The sequence below is a fragment of the Ranitomeya imitator genome, chromosome 5 (assembly GCF_032444005.1).
Source record: "Ranitomeya imitator isolate aRanImi1 chromosome 5, aRanImi1.pri, whole genome shotgun sequence".
Classification (NCBI taxonomy): Eukaryota; Metazoa; Chordata; class Amphibia; order Anura; family Dendrobatidae; genus Ranitomeya; species Ranitomeya imitator.
The window spans coordinates 111,311,405-111,337,047 of NC_091286.1; the positions used below are offsets into that span (position 1 = coordinate 111,311,405).

A 25,643-nucleotide genomic window follows, 5' to 3' on the forward strand; every position below is an offset into this window, starting at 1 on the left:
GTCTCTGCCAAACCTAGACTGCCAGAAGTGTGGTTGGTCGCTCCACAGAACACATTTCCATTCTCCAGAGTCCATTGGTGGCTTTACACCACTCCGTCTGACACTTGGCACTGTTCTTGGTGACGAGGCTTCTACGTGCAGCAGCTCAGCCATGAAAACCAATGCCATGAAGCTCCTGGCACACCATTTATCTGCTGCTGTGACTTGCCGAATAGGTTTGGAGAACCTTGTTATTGAGCCAGCAGGGCGTTTATACCGGTCCTTGTTTGGTTAAATTGATTAAAGCAGTTTTATTCTTCGGGTCAGAACGATTACAGAGATACCTCATTTATATCATTTTTTATGTTTTGGCGCTTTTATACAATAACTATTTTATATGAAAAAATTATTTTTGCATTGCTTTATTCTGAGGACTATAACTTTATTTTTTTGCTGATGATGCTGTATGGCGGCTCGTTTTTTGCCGGACAAGATGATGTTTTCAGCGGTACCATAGTTATTTATATCTGTCTTTTCGATCGTGTATTATTCCACTTTTTGTTCGACAGCATGATAAAGCGTTGTTTCTTACCTCGTTTTTTTTTTACGGTGTTCACAGAAGGGGTTAACTAGTGGGACAGTTTTATAGGTCAGGTCGTTACGGACGCGGCGATACAAAATGTGTTTTATTTATTTATTTTCTTTATTTAGGATTTTTTTTTTTTTTGTTTACATTGTCCCAGGGGGGACATCACTGTATAATGACAGATTGCTGATCTGACATTTTGCAGTGCACTATTGTAGATCAGCGATCTGACAGGCAGTGCAGGGAGGCTTCCCGGCACCTGCTCTGAGCAGGAGTTTGAAAGCCACCTCCCTGCAGGACACGGAAGGCCCCCCGTGGCCATTTTGGATCCAGGGCCTGCAGGGAGGAGGAGGTAGGAGACCCTCAGAGCAACTCGATCACATCGCGTTGCTCCGAGGGTCACAGGGAAGCACGCAGGGAGCCCCCTCCCTGCGCGATGCTTCTCTGTGCCGACGGAACGCTGCGATCATGTTTGATCGCAGTGTTCCGGGGGTTAATGCGACGGGAGCTGTCCGTGACTGCTCCTGGCACATAGTGCCGGATGTCAGCTGTAGTAATCTGACACCCGTCGGCGATCGGCCGCGCTCCCCCTGAGCGCGGCCGATCGAATATGACGTACTATCCTGTCACTGGGAATTAAGTCCCAGGTGACCTCGACGAGATAGTACATCATATGGGATTTAGGGATTAATCGGTGTAACGACGCCAAATAGACCAATGTCTGTAGGTTACTTAGCAAAATCCTGCTGTCTGGTTCACTATGTTTTTTGAACCATAAAATGAATAGGTTAAAAAAAGCAATAAAGAACACATGTAAAATGCTCAAGAGTTTTTGAGCTTTTTTTTTCCCTGACAACATTCAGGTTATTTGCAGCAGATTTTTCTGCAACAAAAACTAAACGTGAACCTGTCCTAAAGGGTACTTTCCTATTTAAAGGATCTGCTGCAGTTTTGATGCAGCATTATGACTGCACGATTTCCGCACCTATTAGGCTTCTTTCACACTTGCGTCGTCTGGCGGCCGTCACAATGCGTCGGCACGACGTATCGACAGATGCGCCAAAAATAGTGAAAAACTGATGCAACACCTACAGTATTTCGACGGATCCGCTAGACTGTTCCGTCGAAAAACTGGATCCGTTGCATCCGTCTTGTCTGTTTTTACCATCCGTTTCATCCGTTTTTTTTTACGGATCCGTTTTAATGGAAACCTATATATTGACTGTTTTTACACCCCATCTTTGACAGGGTTTAGAGAAAGTGGCAAAGATGGAAGGAGTGCTTGTGAAGATTGCGACCATATGTTCTGATGTTATTTTTGAGACCAATAGGCTGGCATTAATAATACACAGGCGCACGCAAACACACACAGATGCTGGCTGGATGCTGGCAGGAGTCTTGCTGGCACATTTTGGGGTGACGCCCCAGGTCAGGTTTATATAGATTTGGGGCTGTCTGGCCAATTGGCTACTAAATCCTGATTCTGAGCATGCTCAGTGTAAAAAAAAGAACAAACAAAAAAAAAACCAACTTATTCCAGCGCTGGATTCCGTCATACGACGTGTCACGACGGATCCTGCGTCCATAGGCTTGCATTCTAGCCAACGACATATGCCGCAGGATCCGTCGCGACACGTTTTTCCGACGCAGACAAAAAACTGTTACATTGAACTTTTTTTTTCAGACGGATCCAGTGCACGATGGATGAAACGTGTGGCCATACGTCGCAATCCGTCGCTAATACAAGTCTATGGGAAAAAAAAAGTATCCTGCGGTCACATTTGCAGGATGCGTTTTTTTCCCAAAACGACGCATTGCGACGGAGGCCAAACTACGCAAGTGTGAAAGTCATCTTAGGCAAATTAGTGGACACTTTTTTACACATGTGAATTTTCCTCATTAATGCAAGTCTGTGGGGAAAATCCACTTGCATAACCGCAAGAGAAATTGACATGCTGCAGATTTGAAAGACGCGACGCATGTCGGTCTCCGCTGGTGATCTGCAGGTGCGCACAGGCTCACAGTAGACATGGGATTTCTAGAAATCCCATCCGCTATGTTGTCACATCTGACCTTCCTGAAAGTGGGAACGTACCCAAAGATTACCAGCAAGGTGAACAATGTGACTATACTTTTTTTTTTTTTTCTTAAGGTATTTTTTTTTTTTTTTTTTTGCCACGAGTCATACAACCGCTGTCGGCAAAACACAAACCTCTAAAGATAAGACTATTGTAGCCGAAATTTGCTTTCACTGCATGTTCCTCCTAGTTTGCTGAAGCAAAACCTACGAGAGGGCAAAATGGCATTCCTGGAAGTGAAGCTGGTGGTATGACCTTCTGTAAGAAGATGGCTGTGACCAAGCTCCTGATATGTCATGTAAAGCCGCATGGCTACATCTGAATTTTTACCTTCTTTTTGTGCTATTACTGTACGGTTGTGGTGACATGGAGCTGAGGAACCTCAACTCAGAATTTCATTTCACTACAGCGCAATTAAGTGGAGGTTTAAAAACTTGTATACAAAAAAATCATGCTACAGATTTTCAGTATTCTTCTAGGTTTAGTTCAAGCTTTGAATTTTATTTCTTCCTTTGGCATTTTTATCTTAAAGAATCTGTTTGCTTCTGTCTGTCCACTACTTTCTTTTTTTTTTTTTGTTATGTAATTTGACAACAGCATGAGGTAGGGTTGAAACACAGAATTCAAGGATGTGTCACATGTCAAGCTGTGTGCTGTTGTTTACTTAAATTGAAGGTTTAATCACCTGGTGATTATCATTTCTGTGGCATGTGCTTCCTAATCTGACTCCGCCCCCTACTGTGATAAGCAGCTCAGTCTATAGACAAATGTGCACAGTCTGGTGTGGGCGGGGTTAGCTTTCTCAGCTCTGCTGCATTGCTAATTCTAAAAAACTCTGATTGTATCAGAACTGCTGCACCCAGTAAACTAAGTGATACATCATTGGATTCAAGGTCTCTTTGCCTACATCATGCTGCTCTCAGATGAGGTAGCAAAAACCTGCTGACAGATTCCTTTTAAACAGTTATTCCCAAAATATAAAGTTATTCCCAGTCTTTACACCCCTTGGAAAAAAGAATCAAAGCCCTTCACTCAAAATTTTAGTGGCCCGCTTGCCTGTTCCATTAATCTGTACACTTTACCTCCTTCCATGATGTGTGACTAGGGATAGGGTATCATTTCAGTAGTCTGACCCCCCCTCTTCCCCCATTGTGTGACCAGTTACGTGTTGTCGAGGGCCACATAAGGCGGGTATAGTGTTTGCTCTCTTGTTTTCTGCAACGAAAGTCCCTAAAATTTTCTTGCAGAATTAATAGGGAAAATTTTCCAATCTAATGCCGCCACATGCCATTGGCTCCTTTATTGGATACAAAGCCTTGGAGATCAAGCAGGACGCAGTCTCATAGTGCATAGATATGAATGCGGCCGGGTTATTCTGCTATTTAGAAGTCAGATCTGTTGTACAAACTAAGTGGAATAATAAATATTGTGCACATACCAGCACTTATATTTTTTCGGTGAAATTGGAGGTGCACTCTTCGTCCCTCGTTTTGAAAGTATATTTACTATTAACATTATTACAGTGGTTGCTCTTGGTGTGCTGGTTGTCTATGAATTGATATGAATTTAGCAAACATCACGCACGATATGCCTTGTTTATAGGGAACATGTCAGCAGGCTGTTCCTATCTAATCTGAAAGCGGCATGATGTAGGGTTTGATGTAGCGATGTGCCACTTACTGGGCTGTGTTTTGTGGTTTCAATACAATTAGTGTTTTATTAGCAGAAGAATATCACTAGAGGACTAGGTGTCTTGTGCCTCCTGGTCCAGCCATGCCCCCAACACTGATTAGCAGCTTACTGTTAATATACAGTGTACACAGAAAGCTACCACAGTGGTGTGGGCTGGGTCATACAGAGCTCCGCATTCAGAGACCTGCTAGATCTGCAGCAGAGAAATCTGTGATATCACAAGTACTGCACCACATCGCTGGAATCGAGCTCTCTGCCCCAGATCATGCTGCCATCAGATTGCATAGCAAGAACCTGGTGGCAGATTCCCTTATAACTTGGCATTAATTGGAGTTTATAAGTTGTACGTACGTAATATTCTGATCTGGATTATGGTATTGTCATAATGGTAAGTGTAAGCAAGACCCAAAATTAAAGCGACAAACTAACATCTGCTTCCATTCTATTTCTTGCAGGTTCAAGTACAGGTCCACCCAAACCTGGCATCAGCGGAAGATGCTCTCCAGTATGTTGAAGAGTTAATTCTGCAGCTGCTTAGCATGCTTTGCCAAGCACAGCCCCGCAGTGTCCTGGATGTTGAGGTACTCAGAAATAGTTTATATATTGATCTGCTCATAAAGATGCCACTTAAAAGTACTGCATTTTACTCTTTTTGCAGTGACTGCGGTGTTCAGGAGCCAAAAATCCATCAAGGTCCTTGTTTCTCTGCAGCAGAAATGTTTGGAACTTCTATCATTTCTGCTTGCACAGCAGATTTTTTGCATATTTCTCAATAGCCGTAAATTTGTTGTTCCGTGGAAATAGCATTGTCTGCAGGGCGAAGGTAGTCATGTGGATTTAGGGCATACTTTTATAGAAGCACTTCAGCAATTTTTTTACCTATAAAGTGCAAGATTGGCTGCTACTAGAGAATAATGTGGAGGCAGTTTGGTATACCTGCTTTGAATGAAGTGACATTTCAAGGTTGTTTGCCATGTTACTTTTTCTTCTGTTCTTTTATGGTTTTCCTGATACAGACTACATTCCCCATCCCTTTTTTTGTTTTTGCAGAGGGCGGTAGTCTCTTCACACTAAACTTGCCCAATTTCATCTGATAGCAGCAGTGATAAATGCTGTTTCCTCGCATTGCAGAGTTTGTGTATTCCTATGTGATGCAGCTCCTGCCTCCTACTTGTTACAGGTCTCTCCCCATCACCTCTTACAAGAAGGAGGCAGAGAGAGTTATGTGAAGCTGATCTACTACAGTACACTGAAGATTCTGCACACAGCAGTCACAGTATAGATGGTTAGTGTGAGTCAGGAGATTTATAACTGCATTGTATTGACTCACTGATCTATCACTGCTCTCATATAATACAGAAATTATACCTTCATCTACAGTATAGACCAAAAGTTTGGACACACCTTCTCATTTAAAGATTTTTCTGTATTTTCATGACTATGAAAATTGTACATTCACACTGAAGGCATCAAAACTATGAAATTTCATGTGGAATTATTATTATTATTATTTATTGTTATAGCGCCATTTATTCCATGGCGCTTTACATGTGAGGAGGGGTATACATAGTAAAAACAAGTACAATAATCTTAAACAATACAAGTCATAACTGGTACAGGAGGAGAGAGGACCCTGCCCGCGAGGGCTCACAATCTACAAGGGATGGGTGAGGATACAGTAGGTGAGGATAGAGCTGGTCATGCAGCGGTTTGGTCGATCGGTGGTTACTGCAGGTTGTAGGCTTGCCGGCAGAGGTAGGTCTTCAGGCTCTCTTTGAAGGTTTCGATGGTAGGCGAGAGTCTGATGTGTTGTGGTAGAGGGTTCCAGAGTAGGGGTGATACGCGAGAGAAATCTTGTATACGATTGTGGGAAGAGGAGATAAGAGGGGAGTAGAGAAGGAGATCTTGTGAGGATCGGAGGTTGCGTGTAGGTAAGTACCGGGAGACGAGGTCACAGATGTATGGAGGAGACAGGAGGGGATGGCTTTGTACATCATGGTTAGGGTTCTGTAGTGGAGTCTCTGGGCAATGGGGAGCCAGTGAAGGGATTGACAGAGGGGAGAGGCCGGGGAATAGCGGGGGGACAGGTGGATTAGTCAGGCAGCAGAATTTAGAATAGATTGGAGGGGTGTGAGAGTGTTAGAGGGGAGGCCACAGAGCAGGAGGTTGCAGTAGTCAAGGCGAGAGATAATGAGGGCATGGACTAGGGTTTTTGCAGATTCATGGTTGAGGAATGAACGGATTCGTGAAATATTTTTGAGTTGAAGGCGGCAGGAAGTCGAAAGGGCTTGGATATGTGGTTTGAAGGAGAGATCAGCGTCAAGGATTACCCCGAGACAGCGAGCTTGTGGGACTAGGGAGCGTTGGCAGCCAAATTATATATTTACCTTATTTACCCGAGTATAAGCCGAGACCCCTAATTTTGCCACAAAAAACTGGTAAAACTTAATGACTCTAGTATAAGCCTAGGGTGGAAAATGCAGGAGCTACTGGTAAATTTCAAAAATTAAAAATAGATACCAATAAAAGTAAAATTAATTGAGACATCAGTAGGTTGAGTATTTTTGAATATCTTTTGCCATGCAAGTGTTACACTGGCGCAACTGTAGGGCAAAGGGGGCAGTGGAAGGTGCTGATGTCAGGGCAGCCTCTGCGCTATTGCTGACTTATAACCACCCACTATGGTTAACAAAAGAAATGTGTATGAAGAATCACATACTAAGAACCTATGGAACACACCTATAGGGAAACCAAAAAAAAAAAATGTTGTGTGTGGAGGCAAAAACTTATTTTGTTCACTAGATGTGCAGAAATGGCTGCAGACTGGATTAGTTTGCAGTTTGCGCTTCACAAGGTGCCCTCAGTCGATAATTGCGCTGCTCAGCTGGAGGTGTACGTCCGGTGGAACACCAGGGAGCGTCCTCCCTGGTTGATGGATCAAGCTTCCGTGATTGCAGAGCAGCTAGATGACTGTGCGGCAGCGTGCTCCGGCCAAGAGCCGCTGCTGTGGGATTGCGGGGGGTGGGGCTTAATGGTTGTGATGTCACCGAAAGACAAGCGCTCAGAGAGGTCAGATTTCCGATGCGTTTCCAAGGTACTCGGACCTTCTTCGTCAGGGATACTGACCCTAGTACATGTCTTGCCTTTTATCAATACAGTTACCCACAGTCCCTCCTGCAACTAATTGGCACCAATGTGAGTGCTCCGCAGCAACTGTGAAAAATAACCACTTGAGCAGCCATTGTAAATCCCCTAAATTCGTTCTATATGTGAAAATCCTGAGGATCATGTATAATATTAAGATTAAAACCAACAAGCTTTATTAAAATATTCTAAAACCGGACAACCTATTATATATGATCCAAATTAACTTTTTTTCCCTTTCTCTTTCCTTCCTTAAAAAGAAAAATCCATTAAAACAGTTTCTATTCCATTTGTTAAAACTCTAAGTACTCAATAACAATGGTTATGAATACCCAGGATTTCAGAAGAAATAAAACCGCAATATAGTGCGTAGGATATCTATAAAATATATAGTACCGTATATACTCGAGTATAAGCCGATTTTCAGCCCATTTTTTTGGGCTGAAAGTCCCCCTCTTGGCTTATACTCGAGTCATACCCATGGGTCGGCAGGGGAGGGGGAGCGGGGGCTGTCTAATTATACTCACCTGCTCCTGGCGCGGTCCCTGCAGGTCCCTGGTTCCCAGGCGCCTCAGCTTCTTCCTGTACTGAGCAGTCACATGGTATTGCTCATTACAGTAATGAATATGGACTCCACTCCCATAGGGGTGGAACCGCATATTCATTACTGTAATGAGCGGTAACAGTGACCGCTCAGTACAGGAAGAAGCTGCGGCGCCTGGGAATCGGGGACCTGCAGGGACCGCGCGAGGAGCACGTGAACATAATGGGTTGGGGGAGCGCTGCGTGATAGTCACCTTTCCTCGTTCCGGTGTCGCTCTGTCTTCAGCGTCTTCTGCAGTGACGATCAAGTCAGAGGGCGCGGTGACATGGTTAGTGCGCGCCCTCTGCCTGAACATCAGTGCTGAAGACGGAGCGGCACCGGAACGTGGAGCAGGTTAATATAGCAAGTGCCGGGGGCCTGAGCGACAGAGAGGTGAGTATGTGATTTTTTTTTTTTTTTTTTTATCACAGCAACAGCAAATGGGGCAAGTGTCTGTATAGAGCATCTTATGGGGCCATAACGTTTGTGTAGCATTATATGGGGCAAGTGTCTATATGGAGTATCTTATAGGGCCATAATTAACATTTGTGCAGCACTATATGGGGCAAATGTGTCTATGGAGCATCTTATTGGGCCATTATTAACCTTTATGCAGGATTATATGGGGCATAATTTAATATGGAGCATCTTATGGGGCCATCATATACTTTATGGAGCATTATATGGGGCTCTTGATTCAATATCAATATTCAAAAACACTTAACCTACTGATCTCTCAATTAATTTTACTTTTATTGGTATCTGTTTTTACTTTTGGCATTTACCGGTAGCTGCTGCATTTTCCACCCTAGGCTTATACTGAGTCATCAAGTTTTCCCAGTTTTTCTGTGGAAAATTTAGGGGGGGGGTTGGCTTATACTCAGGTCGGCTTATACTCAAGTATATACGGTATATATATCTATAAAATATATATTTCCCATTCTGGGATAAAAACACTAATTTGTATAGATATCTAAAATACGTATTATACTAAAATAAATACTTAAATACATTCTGCAGGGGGTCATGAGAAAGCATAAAGCTCAATTTCATGATTAAGCCCCCTAGGCGCTAAACTGTCCAGGGTGAAAATCCAATGTGATTCTGCTCGTGACATGCACTTGAGGTAATCGCCCCCTCTTGTGTTTTTGCGAACCACCTGTATCCCACAAAAATATACTCCCCGTGTGGATTTATTATGGGATTCCAAAAAGTGTCTAGAAAGTGGGTGACCGTTGAAACCCTTTTCTATATTATTAAGGTGTTCATTGATGCGATCCATAAGCCTACGTTTTGTGCGCCCTACGTATATCTTGTTACACGGGAATTGTAATAAATATATGACCCCAGTAGTAAAACAAGACCTAAAATCTTTAATGTAAAATGTTTTATTATTTTGAGGGTCATAAAACGTAGTTTGTTTCTTTTTTCTAAAAGTAGTGCGGATGCAACATGAACATGTGCCACAGGGTGTGAAGCCTATAGGGCGCACACCCGAAGGTAATGGTCTGGTCATTTTTGTAGTAGGGGCTATCATGTTGCCCAATGTTTGGGCTTTCCTGTATATAAATTTGGGGTGATCTGGTAAAAGCTCACCAATCTTTTTGTCGCCCTGAAGAATAAACCAGTGTTTCCGAATTATATTAGTGAACTGTTTGATTGTGGTGATACTGGGTAATCGGTAAATTCTGGATTTGATCCGCTATGGTCAATGAGTCGTTTGTGGCTGTCTTGATTTTGTGGATCAAAGTGTGACTGGATGTTTTTTGGACCTGTTGTTTCCAACAGTGGTTCAGAATATCCTTTTTCCAGGAATTGCCGAGTTAGGTGATCTGTTTCCTTGGTATAATCCTGGAGCCTAGAACAGTTGCGTCTCACACGTGTGAATCGGCCTTTAGGAATATTGATCAGCCATGTGGGGAGATGGCAACTGTTGTTGTTACCTAGTGTAAATTTCTTTGGTTTCCACATAAATTTCTAGATCCAGAAAATTGATATTAGTTGTGCTAGTAGTTGTTGTAAATTCTAGGCCGAATGTGTTCCTGTTTAGATTTATGATAAATTCTTCTAGGTCCTTTTGAGGACCATCCCAAATAAACAACACATCATTTATGAAGCGACGCCACATAACCAAGTCGGGACATAAATGCCCGGATTGGAATATGTGTAAGTAATCCCACTTGGCCACATACAGGTTCGCGTAGCTGGGCGCAAAGCGTGTACCCATCACTGTACCCCATGTCTGCAAATAAAATTGACCCTCATACATGAAATAATTGTGTTGAAGAATGAATAAAATGCTTTCCACAATAAATTCAGCCTAGATTTCGGTATATATCCCAAGTTTTTTTTTTAAAGAAAATATCCCGCTGCCTCGCAGCCCTTTTGGTGATTTATGATGGTATATAATGATTTGATGTCTAGGGTACCTAAAATATATCCAAGTAATATTTTCCAGGGTTTGTAATGTGTGAGTGGTATCTTTGAGGTAAGTCGGTACTAGTGTCATGCATTTCTTAAGATGGGTGTCGACATATCGGCAAAGATTGGAAGTCAGGCAATTTATGCCCGACATTATAGGCCTTCCAGGAGGGCATGTTTGATCATTATGCCGTTTTGGGATATGGTAGAATATGGCTATACTTGGTGTTTTGTTCATAATAAAACAAAACTCCTTTTTATTTACTATACCTTGGCATTTGCCTTTTGTGGATAGAATGTTGTCTCTTAATATATCTGGCCGTTGGGTCACTACTTAATTTCTTGTAGGTAACTGATTCATTGCGATACATAGTTCTATTTAATACAACAATGCCTCCGCCCTTATCTGCGAGGCGTATAATTATGTCATTGTTGGCCTGGAGATTTTGGATAGATATACGTTCTTGGATGCTTAAATTTTGTGGTATGAACTTCAAGTTTTTTGGCTTCATTCGTCTGATATCTGCTGTTACCATTGTTTCAAATGTGCAGAATGCACTCGAGTATTCCTGAATTGGATTGAACGTAGATGGATTTGCCAAATTAGTGTGAACATAACTGGATATTACTGGTTGAGCCTGGCTTGACATAGGAGGACCTTTCTTCAAAAAGTACTTTTTTTATCGCCGAATTGCGTAGAATTTTTTTTAAACTAATATATAGATCAAACGGCTTAGATACAGCGGTGGGGGCAAATTTTAGGCCTTTAAGTAGGGATTGGTCATAGGTAGATAATGTATATGAACTCAAGTTAAAGATTTTCTGTGTAGGCTGAACACCCAGCCCTACTTTCTTTTTGGTGAATTTCCCCCCTCTTTTGCTTCTTTTGTTTTGTGGCCTTTACTCCCCAAAAATCCTGATTTCCTGATTTAACTGAGAGTGAGGGGTGGGACCTTTTATTCTTTTTAAGGACTGGATGAGATGGTTTATTTCTGTTTATACCAACTTAACTTAAATTTTTGTTTCTGTTTGGGAATATCTGTTTAGACATGGTAGTAAATCTTGGTTGTCTAGAAAATTAACAGCAGAAGCTGTGGCTACTTCATTATCCTGGAGGTTTTCCTCCTGAACAAATGGAAGATTTTTCCTCCTCACACACTATATATTTTTTTTTTGTTTCCTCATAGGTGTGTTCCATGGGTTCTTAGTATATGATTTTTCATACAGCTATTTCTTTTGTTAACCATAGTGGGTGGTTATAAGAGAAACAGCAACCATTGGAAGCGCAGGTGTTTTTGTTTTTGAATATCCATATCAGGAGCCCCATGTAATGCTGAATACAGTTTATGATAGGCCCCATAAGATCCTCCATATTAAAATATGCCTCATATAATGCTGCACAAATGTTGATTATGGCCCCCTAAGATGCTCCATACAGACATTTGCCCCATATAATGGTGCACATGGCCCCATAAGATGCTCCATACAGTTATTTGCCCCATATAATGCTGCACATTGCCCCATACAGTTATTTGCCCCATATAATGCTCTACATGGCCCCATACAGATACTTGCCCCATATAACGCAGTACATGGTCCCATACAGATATTTGCCCCATATAATGCTGTACATTGCCCCGTACAGATATTTGCCCCATATAACGCTGCACATGGCCCCATAAGATGCTCCTTACAGACATTTGCCCCATATGCTGTTGCTGCGATTAAAAAAAAACAAAAAAAAAAAACACATACTCGCCTCTCAGGCCCCCGACACTTGCTATATTCACTGGTCGGCGTTCCACCGACGGCCGCCGCTGTCTCTTCCCCGTCCTCTGCACTGACGCTCAGGCAGAGGGCGGCGCGCACACTAATCGCGTCACCACGCCCTCTGACCTGAGCGTCACTGCAGAGGACGGGGAAGACACAGCGGCAGCCGTCGGTGGAACGGGGAACAGGTGAATATCGCGCACTGAGTTATACTCACCTGCTCCTGGCGCGGTGCAGTCCCTGGTTCTCCGGGCGCTGACAGCTCTTCCAGTGTTGAGCGGTCACATGGTATCGCTCATTACAGTAATGAATATGCAGCTCCACCCCTATGGGAGTGGAGCCGGGTCCATATTCATTACTGTAATGAGCGGTACCATGTGATCGCTCAATACAGGACAAAGTTGCCAGCACCCGGAGAACCAGGGATGTGCAGGGACCACACAAGGAGCAGGTGAGTATGATTAGACAACTGCCCTCCCCTGCCGACCCATGGGTATGACTCGAGTATAAGCCGAGAGGGGCAATTTCAGCCTAAAAAAATGGGCTGAAATTCTCGGCTTATACTCGAGTATATACGGTAACAAAAAAGTGTGAAACAACTGAAATTATGTCTTATATTCTAGGTTCTTCAAAGTAGCCACCTTTTGCTTTGATGACTGCTTTGAACACTCTTGGCATTCTCTTGATGAGCTTCAAGAGGTAGTCACCAGAAATGGTTTTCACTTCACGGGTGTGCCCTCTCAGGTTTAATAAGTGTGATTTCTTGCCTTATAAATGGGGTTGGGACCATCAGTTGTGTTGTGCAGAAGTCTGGTGGATACACAGCTGATAGTCCTACTGAATAGACTGTTAGAATTTTGTATTATGGCAAGAAAAAAGCAGCCAAGTAAAGAAAAACGAGTGGCCATCATTACTTTAAGAAATGAAGGTCAGTCAGTCCGAAAAATTGGGCAAACTTTGAGTGTGTCCCCAAGTGCAGTGGCAAAAACCATCAAGCGCTACAAAGAAACTGGATCACATGAGGACCGCCCCAGGAAAGGAAGACCAAGAGTCACCTCTGCTTCTGAGGATAAGTTTATCCGAGTCACAAGCCTCAGAAATCACAGGTTAACAGCAGCTCAGATTAGAGACCAGGTCAATGCCACAAAGAGTTCTAGCAGCAGACACATCTCTACAACAACTGTTAGACGGAGACATTGTGCAGCAGGCCTTCATGGTAAAATAGCTGCTAGGAATCCACTGCTAAGGACCGGCAACAAGCAGAAGAGACTTGTTTGGGCTAAAGAACACAAGGAATGGACATTAGACCAGTGCAAATCTGTGCTTTGGTCTGATCCAAATTTGAGATCTTTGGTTCCAACCACCGTGTCTTTGTGCGACGCAGAAAAGGTGAACGGATGGACTCTACATGCCTGGTTCCCACCGCGAAGCATGGAGGAGGAGGTGGAGGTGTGATGGTGACGAGATGCTTTGCTGGTGACACTGTTGGGGATTTATTCTAAATTGAAGGCATACTGAACCAGCATGACTACCACAGCACCCTGCAGCGGCATGCTATTCCATCCGGTTTGCGTTTAGTTGGACCATCATTTATTTTTCAACAGGACAATGACCCCAAACACACCTCCAGGCTGTGTAAGGGCTATTTGACCAAGGAGAGTGATGGGGTGCTACGCCAGATGACCTGGCCTCCACAGTCACCAGACCTGAACCCAATCGAAATGGTTTGGGGTGAGCTGGACTGCAGAGTGAAGGCAAAAGGGCCAACAAGTGCTAAGCATCTCTGGGAACTCCTTCAAGATTGTTGGAAGACCATTCCCGGTGGCTACCTCTTGAAGCTCATCAAGAGAATGCCAAGAGTGTGTAAAGCAGTCATCAAAGCAAAAGGTGGCTACTTTGAAGAACCTAAAATATAAGACATATTTTCAGTTGTTTCACACCTTTTTGTTAAGTATATAATTCCACATGTGTTAATTCATAGTTTTGATGCCTTCAGTGTGAATGTACAATTTTCATAGTCATGAAAATACAGAAAAATCTTTAAATGAGAAGGTGTGTCCAAACGTTTGGTCTGTACTATATATGGGGGGACATATGGGGATAGGAGGTGTGTGAGCTTCCAGCAGTGATTTTGTAGATGATGTCATACTGTGGTTTACAGGAGGCCCCAGTGTGACTTCATGCCTGGATTAGACAGACTACAGGTTATGACATGGCTGCCAATAATGAAAAAGTAAAATCTTTTTTGATAGCGAGAATTTGCTGGTAGCTTGGTACGATTGGTGAACCTGTGATTGGAGAGTATGTAGCACAGCCAGGGATAGTAAAATTACCATAGCAGTTTTCCAAGTTGCAAAATACATTTGCATTGTGTGTCACAATATACGGTTATGTGTATGCATACTTCCCCACATTACTACATCGGCAAGCCAATATTTCTTGTAAAAGTTTTAACATCTCTCCTAAATAGGGCATATGTGTATGTATGTTGCATGTATATGTGTGTATATAAATATACATACAAAATGATATAAATATACATATAAAAAATATATTTAAAAAGAAAATTCTTAAAACGTATATACATATTACAAAACAGTACAAACGGATTATTAATCACTTTATACAGACACCTCAGCAAATATCATAGAATAAACATCTATAATATAACGCTGGGAGCGTCACTCTGTCCGAAGCCTTTATAGACTGCGCAAGCGCCGGCGCAGTCTGGGCCTCACAGAGTGACGCTCCCGGGAGATCGCGGTATGCGTTCACACTGAACGCACACCGCGATCTCCAACAGAGAAGCAGGGACCGCCAGGAGGGTGATTATCGGCCATATTCACCTGTCCTATGTTCCAACGCTGAGCGCCGCCATCTTCCCGGTCTTCGGCCTGTGACCTTCAGTTCAGAGGGCGCGATGACTCGGTTAATGCGCGCCGGCGCCGCCCTCTGAGTGAACAGTCACAGCCAGGAGACCGGGAAGATGGCGGCGCCCAGCGGTGGAACGCAGGACAGGTGAATATAGTAAGTGCTGGGGGGCCTGAGCTGGCGGCGATACCGGCACCTGACCCCCACAGCGCGCCGGTGTCCCCGCCTGCTCAGGCCCCCGGATGGGTGCAGCATATGACAGGATGGGGACGCAGGATGGGTGCAGCACATACCCGGATGGGGACGCAGGATGGGTGCAGCACATGACAGGATGGGGGCGCAGGATGGGTGCACCACATGACAGGATGGGGACGCACAATGGGTGCAGCACATACCAGGATGAGGACGCAGGATGGGTGCAGCACATGACAGGATGGGGACGCAGGATGGGTGCAGCACATACCAGGATGGGGACGCAGGATGGGTGCAGCACATGACCGGATGGGGCACAGGATGGGTGCAGCACATGACAGGATGGGGACGCAGGATGGGTGCAGCACATGACAGGATGGGGACGCAGGATGGGTGCAGCACATGACAGGATGGGGGCGCAGGATGGGTGCAGCACATGACAGGATGGGGGCGCAGGATGGGTGCAGCACATCGCAGGATGGGTGCAGCACATGACAGGATGGGGACGCAGGATGGGTGCAGCACATGACAGGATGGGGACGCAGGATGGGTGCAGCACATGACAGGATGGGGACGCAGGATGGAGCAGCACATGACAGGATGGGGACGCAGGATGGGTGCAGCACATGACAGGATGGGGACGCAGGATGGGTGCAGCACATGACAGGATGGGGACGCAGGATGGAGCAGCACATGACAGGATGGAGACCATATACCAATATAAATGCTCGCCACCCGGGCGTAGAACGGGTTCAATAGCTAGTACCATATAATAGGGAATGGCACCAAATCGTAACACTCCAGGGCTCCAACGTACATTTTGCCAGGCGACTTTGTCAAGGAGTTTTAGTACTTTAGCCGATAAACGCTTACCGTAATTTTTTTGTGCGGCTGACCAACTTTTGTATATTTTTCTTTCTTTTTTTTATTTTTCCAGTTTAAATAAAATGTTACTTTTTTAATATTTGAGATATGATTGCGGCAATTCTGTATAAGTGGATTATTAATAATTACAGAAACATTTTAAGAATTGTTTTTTGTTTTTTTTTAAATAAACTTGTTTTGTTTTTTCACAATGCCATGTTGAGATGCTAATACATTTTCCCACATGGCCTTTTTGACACATTAAATGCTGCCGCAGCATCCCATCAACAGCGTGAAGTCATGTTGTGAGGCATCATTGGGGTAACAGAGGGGTGAGGCATCATTGGGGTAACAGGGGTGAGGCATCATTGGGGTAACAGAGGGGTGAGGCTTCATTGGGGTAACAAAGGGGTGAGGCCTCATTGGGGTGAGGCCTCATTGGGGTAACGGTGGGGTGAGGCCTCATTGGGGTAACGGAGGGGTGAGGCCTCATTGGGGTAACGGAGGGGTGAGGCCTCATTGGGGTAACGGAGGGGTGAGGCCTCATTGGGGTAACGGAGGGGTGAGGCCTCATTGGGGTAACGGAGGGGTGAGGCCTCATTGGGGTAACGGAGGGGTGAGGCCTCATTGGGGTAACGGAGGGGTGAGGCCTCATTGGGGTAACGGAGGGGTGAGGCCTCATTGGGGTAACGGAGGGGTGAGGCCTCATTGGGGTAACGGAGGGGTGAGGCCTCATTGGGGTAACGGAGGGGTGAGGCCTCATTGGGGTAACGGAGGGGTGAGGCCTCATTGGGGTAACGGAGGGGTGAGGCCTCATTGGGGTAACGGAGGGGTGAGGCCTCATTGGGGTAACGGAGGGGTGAGGCCTCATTGGGGTAACGGAGGGGTGAGGCCTCATTGGGGTAACGGAGGGGTGAGGCCTCATTGGGGTAACGGAGGGGTGAGGCCTCATTGGGGTAACGGAGGGGTGAGGCCTCATTGGGGTAACGGAGGGGTGAGGCCTCATTGGGGTAACGGAGGGGTGAGGCCTCATTGGGGTAACGGAGGGGTGAGGCCTCATTGGGGTAACGGAGGGGTGAGGCCTCATTGGGGTAACGGAGGGGTGAGGCCTCATTGGGGTAACGGAGGGGTGAGGCCTCATTGGGGTAACGGAGGGGTGAGGCCTCATTGGGGTAACGGAGGGGTGAGGCCTCATTGGGGTAACGGAGGGGTGAGGCCTCATTGGGGTAACGGAGGGGTGAGGCCTCATTGGGGTAACGGAGGGGTGAGGCCTCATTGGGGTAACGGAGGGGTGAGGCCTCATTGGGGTAACGGAGGGGTGAGGCCTCATTGGGGTAACGGAGGGGCGAGGCCTCATTGGGGTAACGAAGGGTGAGGCCTCATTGGGGTAACGGAGGGGCGAGGCCTCATTGGGGTAACGGAGGGGCGAGGCCTCATTGGGGTAACGGAGGGGCGAGGCCTCATTGGGGTAACGGAGGGGCGAGGCCTCATTGGGGTAACGGAGGAGCCTTGTGTAACTGCCTAGATGCGGTAGTTGCTCGCTACAGTCTAGAAGGTGTAAATGTACGAATCCAAGTTGCCTTCCATCTGGCTGCTGCAGCACACGGCTGGCTGTAAATGCCGCGTCATCCTATGTGCAGGAAGCAGGTCTGGATGTTCAGGTGACTAAATCCATATCAGAACATTGTGAATTGGGGTAGCTGTGGGATATCTTTGCCATTTTTAGAGCATTTGCGTATCAATAATCTAAAGGTAATGGGGCATCCTGCTTGTGTTTTATAGTTTTTGATATAGAAAGTATAAACCTTTCAAAATACCTTGAAGAATCAATACAGAAAATGTAATAGAAAATTGCATACATTTTCATTAAATGAAGGGTATCTTGTTTCCTGAAACCAAAATACACCTTCAGCTGGCAAAATGATTGTTGAAATGGAATTTATGGGCTGCAAGGGGATTTGAATCCCTGAGACCCATTTGTCTTTCTACTTTGAATTGTGTAATACTGCCACCTTGTGGTTGGCACAGAAGCTTCATGTCTCGAGCAAAGTTTACAGAATAACATTCACTGAATTTAATTTCCTGAAATATTGTTTAAATTCGGTTTGTGTGTTATATAGTTTACACTTTTGCCAATGTTGTTTTCTTTTTTTTTTTTCTTTTTCATGGCACTGTCTTTATTAAAATATAAAATAGAAGCCTTACAGTTTTGACACCAGCCACTTAGGTGCTTAATTTTATTATTAAAGTACCTAATGAGCTTAGTATGGTAATGTCAATTGTGAAGGGAGGGGGGCAGGATGTGACCATAGGCAGGGTCAAGCTGTGAGGTTACCTATTGTGATTGGTGGATCCTGTGTTATCCATTGTGTAGAGAGCTGTTATATAAAATTGTAATCCTGCCTCTTGATAAGGAGCCTGAAGAAGACCCTTCCCAAAAGGACGAAGTATGAGTACAAAAAATGCACCAGTAGCCAGTGTAAAAATCGCAAGATTACACATTTTTTAAAAAAAATAATATTGTGATATGCTCCCATCCCCCCCCCCCCCCCCAAAAAAAAATTGACAACGCTGTAAAAAACCCACAAGTTTTTGGACCTTTTGAAGCAGCATTGTGCTTGAAATGGCCACTGTCCGTCTTTTTGTACCTGCATCATGTTATAAGGATTGTTAAATAAGGTGTTTGTGGGACCGAGCATGCCACTTTCTAAACTTTTTGGAATTTTACATGTAACATATAAAAGCCTAATTTAAGCAATGTCATTTTCTGATGATGGTTTCACTTTACAAATTGACAGATTTCATTCTGAATTCAGACTTTACTAGGACAAATCTGCCGCAGATTAGTGCCAGGTAAGTGGATGACCTTTGTAGATGTCATCCACATGCTGCAGACTTTTCCCATACCAAGAATTGTATAGCATGCTCACTCTGTTTTCACTCTCATTTTCACCATGTGTCTCGCCACCTGTAATTTTTATTACGGTACGTCTAAGGGTATGTGCACACGTTGCGGATTTTGCTGCTGATCTGCAGCGTTTCCGCAGCTGCTGATCTGCAGCAGTTTCCCATGAGTTTACAGTACAATGTAAACCTATGGGAAACGAAATCCGCAGTGCACATGCTGCGGAAAAAAAACACGCGGAAACGCAGCGTTTTATTTTTCGCAGCATGTCAATTCTTTGTGCGGAATCCGCAGCGTTTTTACACCTCCAATAGAAAACCGCAGATGTAGAACTGCAGCGGAATCCGCAATAGAAACCACGATAAATCCGCAGTAAAAAACGCAGCGGTTTTGCACTGCGGATTTATCAAATCAGATGCGGAAAAATCCGCAGAGGATCATTCTACGTGTGCACATACCCTGAATCCACAGTAAGGCTATGTTCACACATTGTGTTTTCACTGCATTTTTTTCTGCACTTAAAACCTTCTCTTGGCATTAAAGAAGCTGCATTTTTTTGTCTCTTGTGCATGCTGATAGTTTAGTGCCCCCCCCCCCCCCCCAAAAAAAAAAAAAAATAAATAAATAAATAAATAAAACTTGATTCAACTTCCTTCGGTTTTTGCACCAAAACCGCAGCAAGACCTGCCGATTTATAATAGCGAGAGCAGCAGCTGCTGGGAGTATTCATTAGCCGGCTTCTGCGCTGTAAATAAATATGTTTAACAAACAAAATTGCGTGGGTTCCCATGTATTTTTGATAACCATCCAGACAAAATTGACAGCTGGGGGCTGCAACCCTCCGCTGTCAGCTTCAGCAAGGTTGGTTGTCTAGAGCAGGGGTGTCAAACTGCATTCCTCAAGGGCTGCAAACAGGTCATGTTTTCAGGATTTCCTTGTACTGCACAGGTGATAATTTAATCACCAACTCATTATTTGTGTAGGTGATTAAATTATATCACCTGTGCAGTACAAGGAAATCCTGAAAACATGACCTGTTTGCAGCCCTCGAGGAATGCAGTTTGACACCCCTGGTCTAGAGTAGAGGGGTCTCCAAGCCGAATTTTTTATTTATTTTAATTAAAAAACGGTGTGGGGTTCCCCCTCATTTTTGACAACCAGCCTTGCTAAAGTAGACCGCTGGGGGCTGGTATTCTCAGACCGGTAAAAGGTCCACCCCATGCCTAAAAATAGCCTGCAACTGCCGAGAAAAGACACTCTTCGCACTTTCCCTGTAGCGGTGGCAAGTGGGGTTCATATTTGTGGGATTAATGTCACCTTTGTATTGTCAGGTGACATCAAGCCCATGGATTAGTAATTGACAGGCGTCTATAAGACACCTATCCATTACTAATTATTATAGTTGTTACATGACAAACACACAGCCAGAAAGTGTTTTATAGAAATAAAAAAAAAAACACACTTTTACTTTTTTATTTAAAAATAACAAACACAAAATAACAAACAGTTATACTCAGCTAATGCCTAATTACAGAAAGTCCCTCGTCTCTGTTACATCACAGCTGCGCATTCACGCTACCTTTTGACAGTGTGGGAACCGCTGCTCTTTGACAGGCGGTGATGATTTTACCGCCGATCAGAAGCCGTGTTTGCCACGCTGTCATGCACAGGACAGCTTGACAAACACCCGGTGTCGGACAGCCTAACCCGAACAGTAACACAGACTGCCTGGTGAAGTCCGTGTTCGGTGTCTGTGCCCGAAAAGTAGGTGTTTGGTACGGATGCTGAACTTTACTGTTCGGGTTCGCCCATCTCTAAACAACACTGCACAAACTCTGGAAAAAGAACACTGTAAGTAACATACATGCATCCGTTTGCCAAAACGCAGCAGTTTTCAAAATCAGTCGGGGGAAAAAAAAACCCAAGCGTGTGTATGAGATTTGTGAAATCTCCTAGCCTTTGCTGGTATTGTAAAACACAGCTCACAATTAGCATTAAAGAAAACTGTGTGAACATAGCCTTAATCTGCAGGACACGTGGCAGCTGAATTTACATGGAGTACCTGTGTATTTGGTTTCAGATTTGAGGCAAAATTCTTGGCAAAATGTATCTGGACATCAGTCCGGATATAAAGATTTTTGCCTGTCACTTCTACACTCTAAAGTCATCAAAATAATGGGTTCACCTTTAATTGTAAAGTGGTTGTCGACTTTGAGACTAGATAGATATGTGTATAAGGATGGGGGTGTGTGTGTGTGTATATATATATATATATATATATATATATATATATATATATATATATATATATATATATATATATATATATATATATATATATATATATATATATATATATATATATATATACTCTCTCTAACTCTTGTGCAGATTTTAAGATGCACCAGATAAGACACACCATAAATTTTGGTGAAGACAATTGGAGACATTTTTTTTTTTTTAAAACGGTGATTCGCTTCTGCGGTAGCTCTTACCTGGTGTGCCAGTTGCTGTGGATTAGGGTTGTTGCTACAAGAAGGTGGCAGAGGAATGAGTAGGGCAATGCTGCGAACCCCGTTTTGGTAATTGAGGGTGTTTGGAGCTATGATGTGATGCTGCGGGTTCCAGACTGGTAGGCGGGGGCAGACATTGTTTGAAAGTCTAAATCCCCTTCACTTTCCATGCTTTTCAATGCGGTCGACTTGAGGTAAAATGGCCGTCAGAGGCGGATCATGCGCGGATTGAGGTATCGGGAGACCTTTCGGTGCCGAGATCCCAATCTGCGCATGAGGCGCCTCCTGCGGCCATTTTCCCGAATTGCAAAGCATTGAAATCCATTGAAAGTGTGTGGGCTCTGGGCTTTCACAAAAAGTTGGTGGAGCCCACACACCCCCGAACACCCCCTCCTACCAGCCTTGAAGCCGTAGCATGGCCCCACAGCGGCAAACCTCCCAACACCCCTTCCTCCCAGCTTGGGACCCGCAGCATGGCCCCACTACCGCTCCGTCCAGCTTCCTGCAGTAGCGACCCAGGGACCCCGCTCCACTTTTTCCTCCCAAATTTTTTGAGAAAAAAGTGATTCTTATAATCCGAACAATATTATGCATGTGTAGATAGTGAGATATACGGTATATGAATAAACTTATTGAATGCATGCAACCGGTGCGGTTTTCCACATTTTGCGTTCTGTAGCCTCTGTGCTGGGACGTTTATTGCTGGCTGCTGAATCAGATCAATGAGAATCCATCCATCCATCCATCCATCCATCAGCCTGTTTTGATGGTCTAATGGAGAGTTTGTAACGTTTTTATCTATCTTCTCTGAGCTTTTGTCAGATGATTTATGACCAAAGACCACTTCAAAGCTCAATGTACAGGAAACCGGAGTCCGTAAAAGGAAAACTGCAACATTTTTAATGAAACCCAATTGCAAAAAAATTATCTTTACTCCCAAATACATGCATATCAAGGAGAAATAAAACGTAAGGTAGTATTTCCAGTACTCTTAGAATTTGCCCCCCCAATCACAGCTTTTTATCTGTCATGTGGATAGGTGAGAAGTACTTGTTCGTTGGGTGTCCCATCATTGGGACCCATGCTGATCACAAGAATGGGGGGATCCTGTGTAGCTTCGTGTTTAGGATAAAACCTCCTGTTATCTTTAAAAAGTATGTATTATGTTCTGCCGTCATGAAACTTCTTGACAGATCTCTCCGATGTGACGGAAAGGAAGCGTAATAACTAATTACCGTTTTATTTTGACCTTTCCAGGCATGTAGCTAGGAATGTTGTGAAGTATTTAATGGTTTGGAAGATTGTGCGGAAAAACAAGTTGTGACCTATAATGACTAATTATCTTTTCACATTTGTTTTGCCATAGTTTGCACTAGTTTTCATACCCGTGCTTCCTGAAATATAGTGCATATAAACACTGTGGCCTTTTATCGATTTCCCTTGGTATAACTTGCCAGCTTCATTTAACCGCTCCAGTATTTTAAATGAATATTCGTCTGGTTACGTAGAAATATCTGATGTAGGATAAAAGAAAAATCTTTTTTTTTTTTTTTAAATGTAATTCTAACTTATTCTTGCAGGAACGCGTGCAGAAAAGTTTTCCCCACCCCATAGATAAGTGGGCGATTGCTGATGCTCAGTCTGCGATTGAGAAGAAAAAACGGCGGAATCCGCTCTCTCTCCCTGTAGATAAAATCCATCCTTTGTTAAAGGTAAGCCAGGGATTTAAATACAAATGCGTATCAAAATCTGTAGGGATTGTTGTTTCTAAGAATATCGCATTCTAACGGTTGCACATCTCTATTCTGAAAACCAGCTTCTGTGCAGACAGATGTGTCTCTATGGTAACAGACAACAAGTTTTGTAGTCTGGTACTAGTCATACCGTTTCCTTCCCTAATTCATGGTAACCTGCCAGACGTTTCCCAACAAATGCGTGGAAGAAAGTATTGTTGCAACATTTATTCTGTTACCAACGAGCAGACATAATCTGCTTAAGAGCAGTGTTAAAAAGAAACAATACAGCACTTCAATCAAGCGTGTTTTAAAACGTTCCCTTAGTTTTAATCTGGCCTTAGATTTATAAAATATAAACTGTATATTTACATTTCTAAACTTTTCTAAATTAATCCAGAAATTAATATATTATTTATAGCAATTATATTTGAGACCGAATCTGTACATTTCTACAAACTCCAACCAAAACCAGCTCAGACGAAACAGCTCTGCCTCTATGCTGTCCTGTAAATCCCATGATGCATCAGTGCAGCATCACATGGGATTCTAGAGCCAGTACCATCTCTGATTGCTGTAGTAATAGTGTGATTAGCCTTCCCTCTATATTCTCCAAAATATATAGATCTTTAAAGCAGTCTGGAGGCTGAACTATCATCTTCGACATTACGACTGTTGTTACAGGAGCTGTGTAACTATCATCAGTAACTGTGATAGAAGTTTCTGTTCTCTCTGTGATACACTCCACATGATAGCCTCATAGAGGAATTTCTGGTGAATTAGATGGTAACGCTCTTAAGAGCACGTAACGCCATTTAATTCCCAAGGGGTCACCATTTGATATCATTACCTTAACTGACGAGTAGTGTACTATAAATTTCCAAATAGAAAGGAACCACTAAGGCTACGTTCACATTTGCGTTGTGCGGTGCAGCATCGGCGACGCAACGCACCACGCAAATGTAAACGCATGCACAACGCAGCGTTTTGTGATGCATGCGTCCACTTTTGCATGGTTTTTGGCGCAGAAAAAACTGCATCATGCAGCGTCCTCTGCGCCCTGACGCATGCGTCACAAAACGCAAGTGCAACGCATGTCCATGCGCCCCCCCCATGTTAAATATAGGGGCGCATGACGCATGAGTCGCCGCAGCTGCGCCCGATGCAAAGCTAATGTGAACGTAGCCTTAATCATTTAATACTGGGAGAGTTAAAGTACTACTCCAGCGGGGGGGGGGGGAGATTTGTTATTTTATTGCACTGCTGGAGGGGTGCTAAGTCTGATAATCACCTTCCAGCGTTTTCATCTGCTTTTGCCACCACTTCCTTTGGTTTCGGGCAAAAAGTGACCTACCTGCAGCTCCAGTGTTTCATGGAGCTGTGCGGAGGTCACTTTTCAGTACAAGCCTGAGAGCATCGTTCTGGCTCTTGCAGACTTGTATTGAGAGCTTGTGGCTTAGCTTTTGACTTCCTGACAGTCAGAAGTTGACATCGTGGGACCGAAGCGTTGCGGGAAAACTGTGAATGCGCCAGGGGCGGAATATGGGATCAGGGGCAGGGGACTTACATTTAAAGCACCACACTATAGGTGAAAAAAAATCAAAACTTTAAGTATACAAAGATGATTAATCAAACTATGAATTAAAAAATCGCCGTACTTTCAGGCTATTACGAGTTGAACAACATAAAGCATCATATTTATAACGTTTTCAAAGGTAAAGTGGTGATTAAAGTTACCGTTCTCATTCACTATGGGAAAGTATCAACCAAAATAAAGTGCCAATTTCACTCTAGTTGTAAGACACTTTTTAGTATTGGAAGCTAATCATTGCTCCAGTTAATTGTGGCCCGGCACTGTGAATTGCTTTTATACCAAGTACTTGTATAAGTTTGGGGTTTTTTTTTTGTTCTAGTCATTTGAGTCTAAGTGTCTCTTTTTTTTTCTTTTTTTTTACAGGAGGTTTTAGGTTATAAAATTGATCATCAAGTATCTGTTTACATAGTTGCAGTATTAGAATACATTTCTGCTGATATATTGAAACTAGCTGGGAATTATGTTCGGAATATCAGGCATTATGAAATAACCAAGCAAGACATAAAGGTTGCAATGTGTGTCGATAAGGTAAGGGTGCGTTGTGTGTTTTATCTTAATATATGTAGGTCACCATCCAAGAATTTCTTCCAAAAATAATCGTTTAAAATGTATAGACCTGTTCATTAGAAAGCACAGCGGGAGTACTAGTCCTATGTGTGTTCTGGAAGCCCCTGTACCACATAGGCAATTAGTGAGGGTCTTTCTGATGTACTAACAG

At 43.8% G+C, this 25,643-nt stretch overlaps 1 protein-coding gene across 1 annotated transcript in view; it reads left to right on the top strand.

Moving 5' to 3' along the window:
• The window catches only part of SOS1 (SOS Ras/Rac guanine nucleotide exchange factor 1), a 155,031-nt gene that overhangs the window by 59,668 nt on the left and 69,720 nt on the right, over positions 1-25,643 (top strand). Inside the window, exons 2-4 of the mRNA XM_069769052.1 lie at positions 4,791-4,916; positions 23,179-23,310; positions 25,289-25,453. Coding sequence (XP_069625153.1) covers positions 4,791-4,916; positions 23,179-23,310; positions 25,289-25,453 — 423 coding nt within the window. The remainder of the gene's footprint in view (positions 1-4,790; positions 4,917-23,178; positions 23,311-25,288; positions 25,454-25,643) is intronic.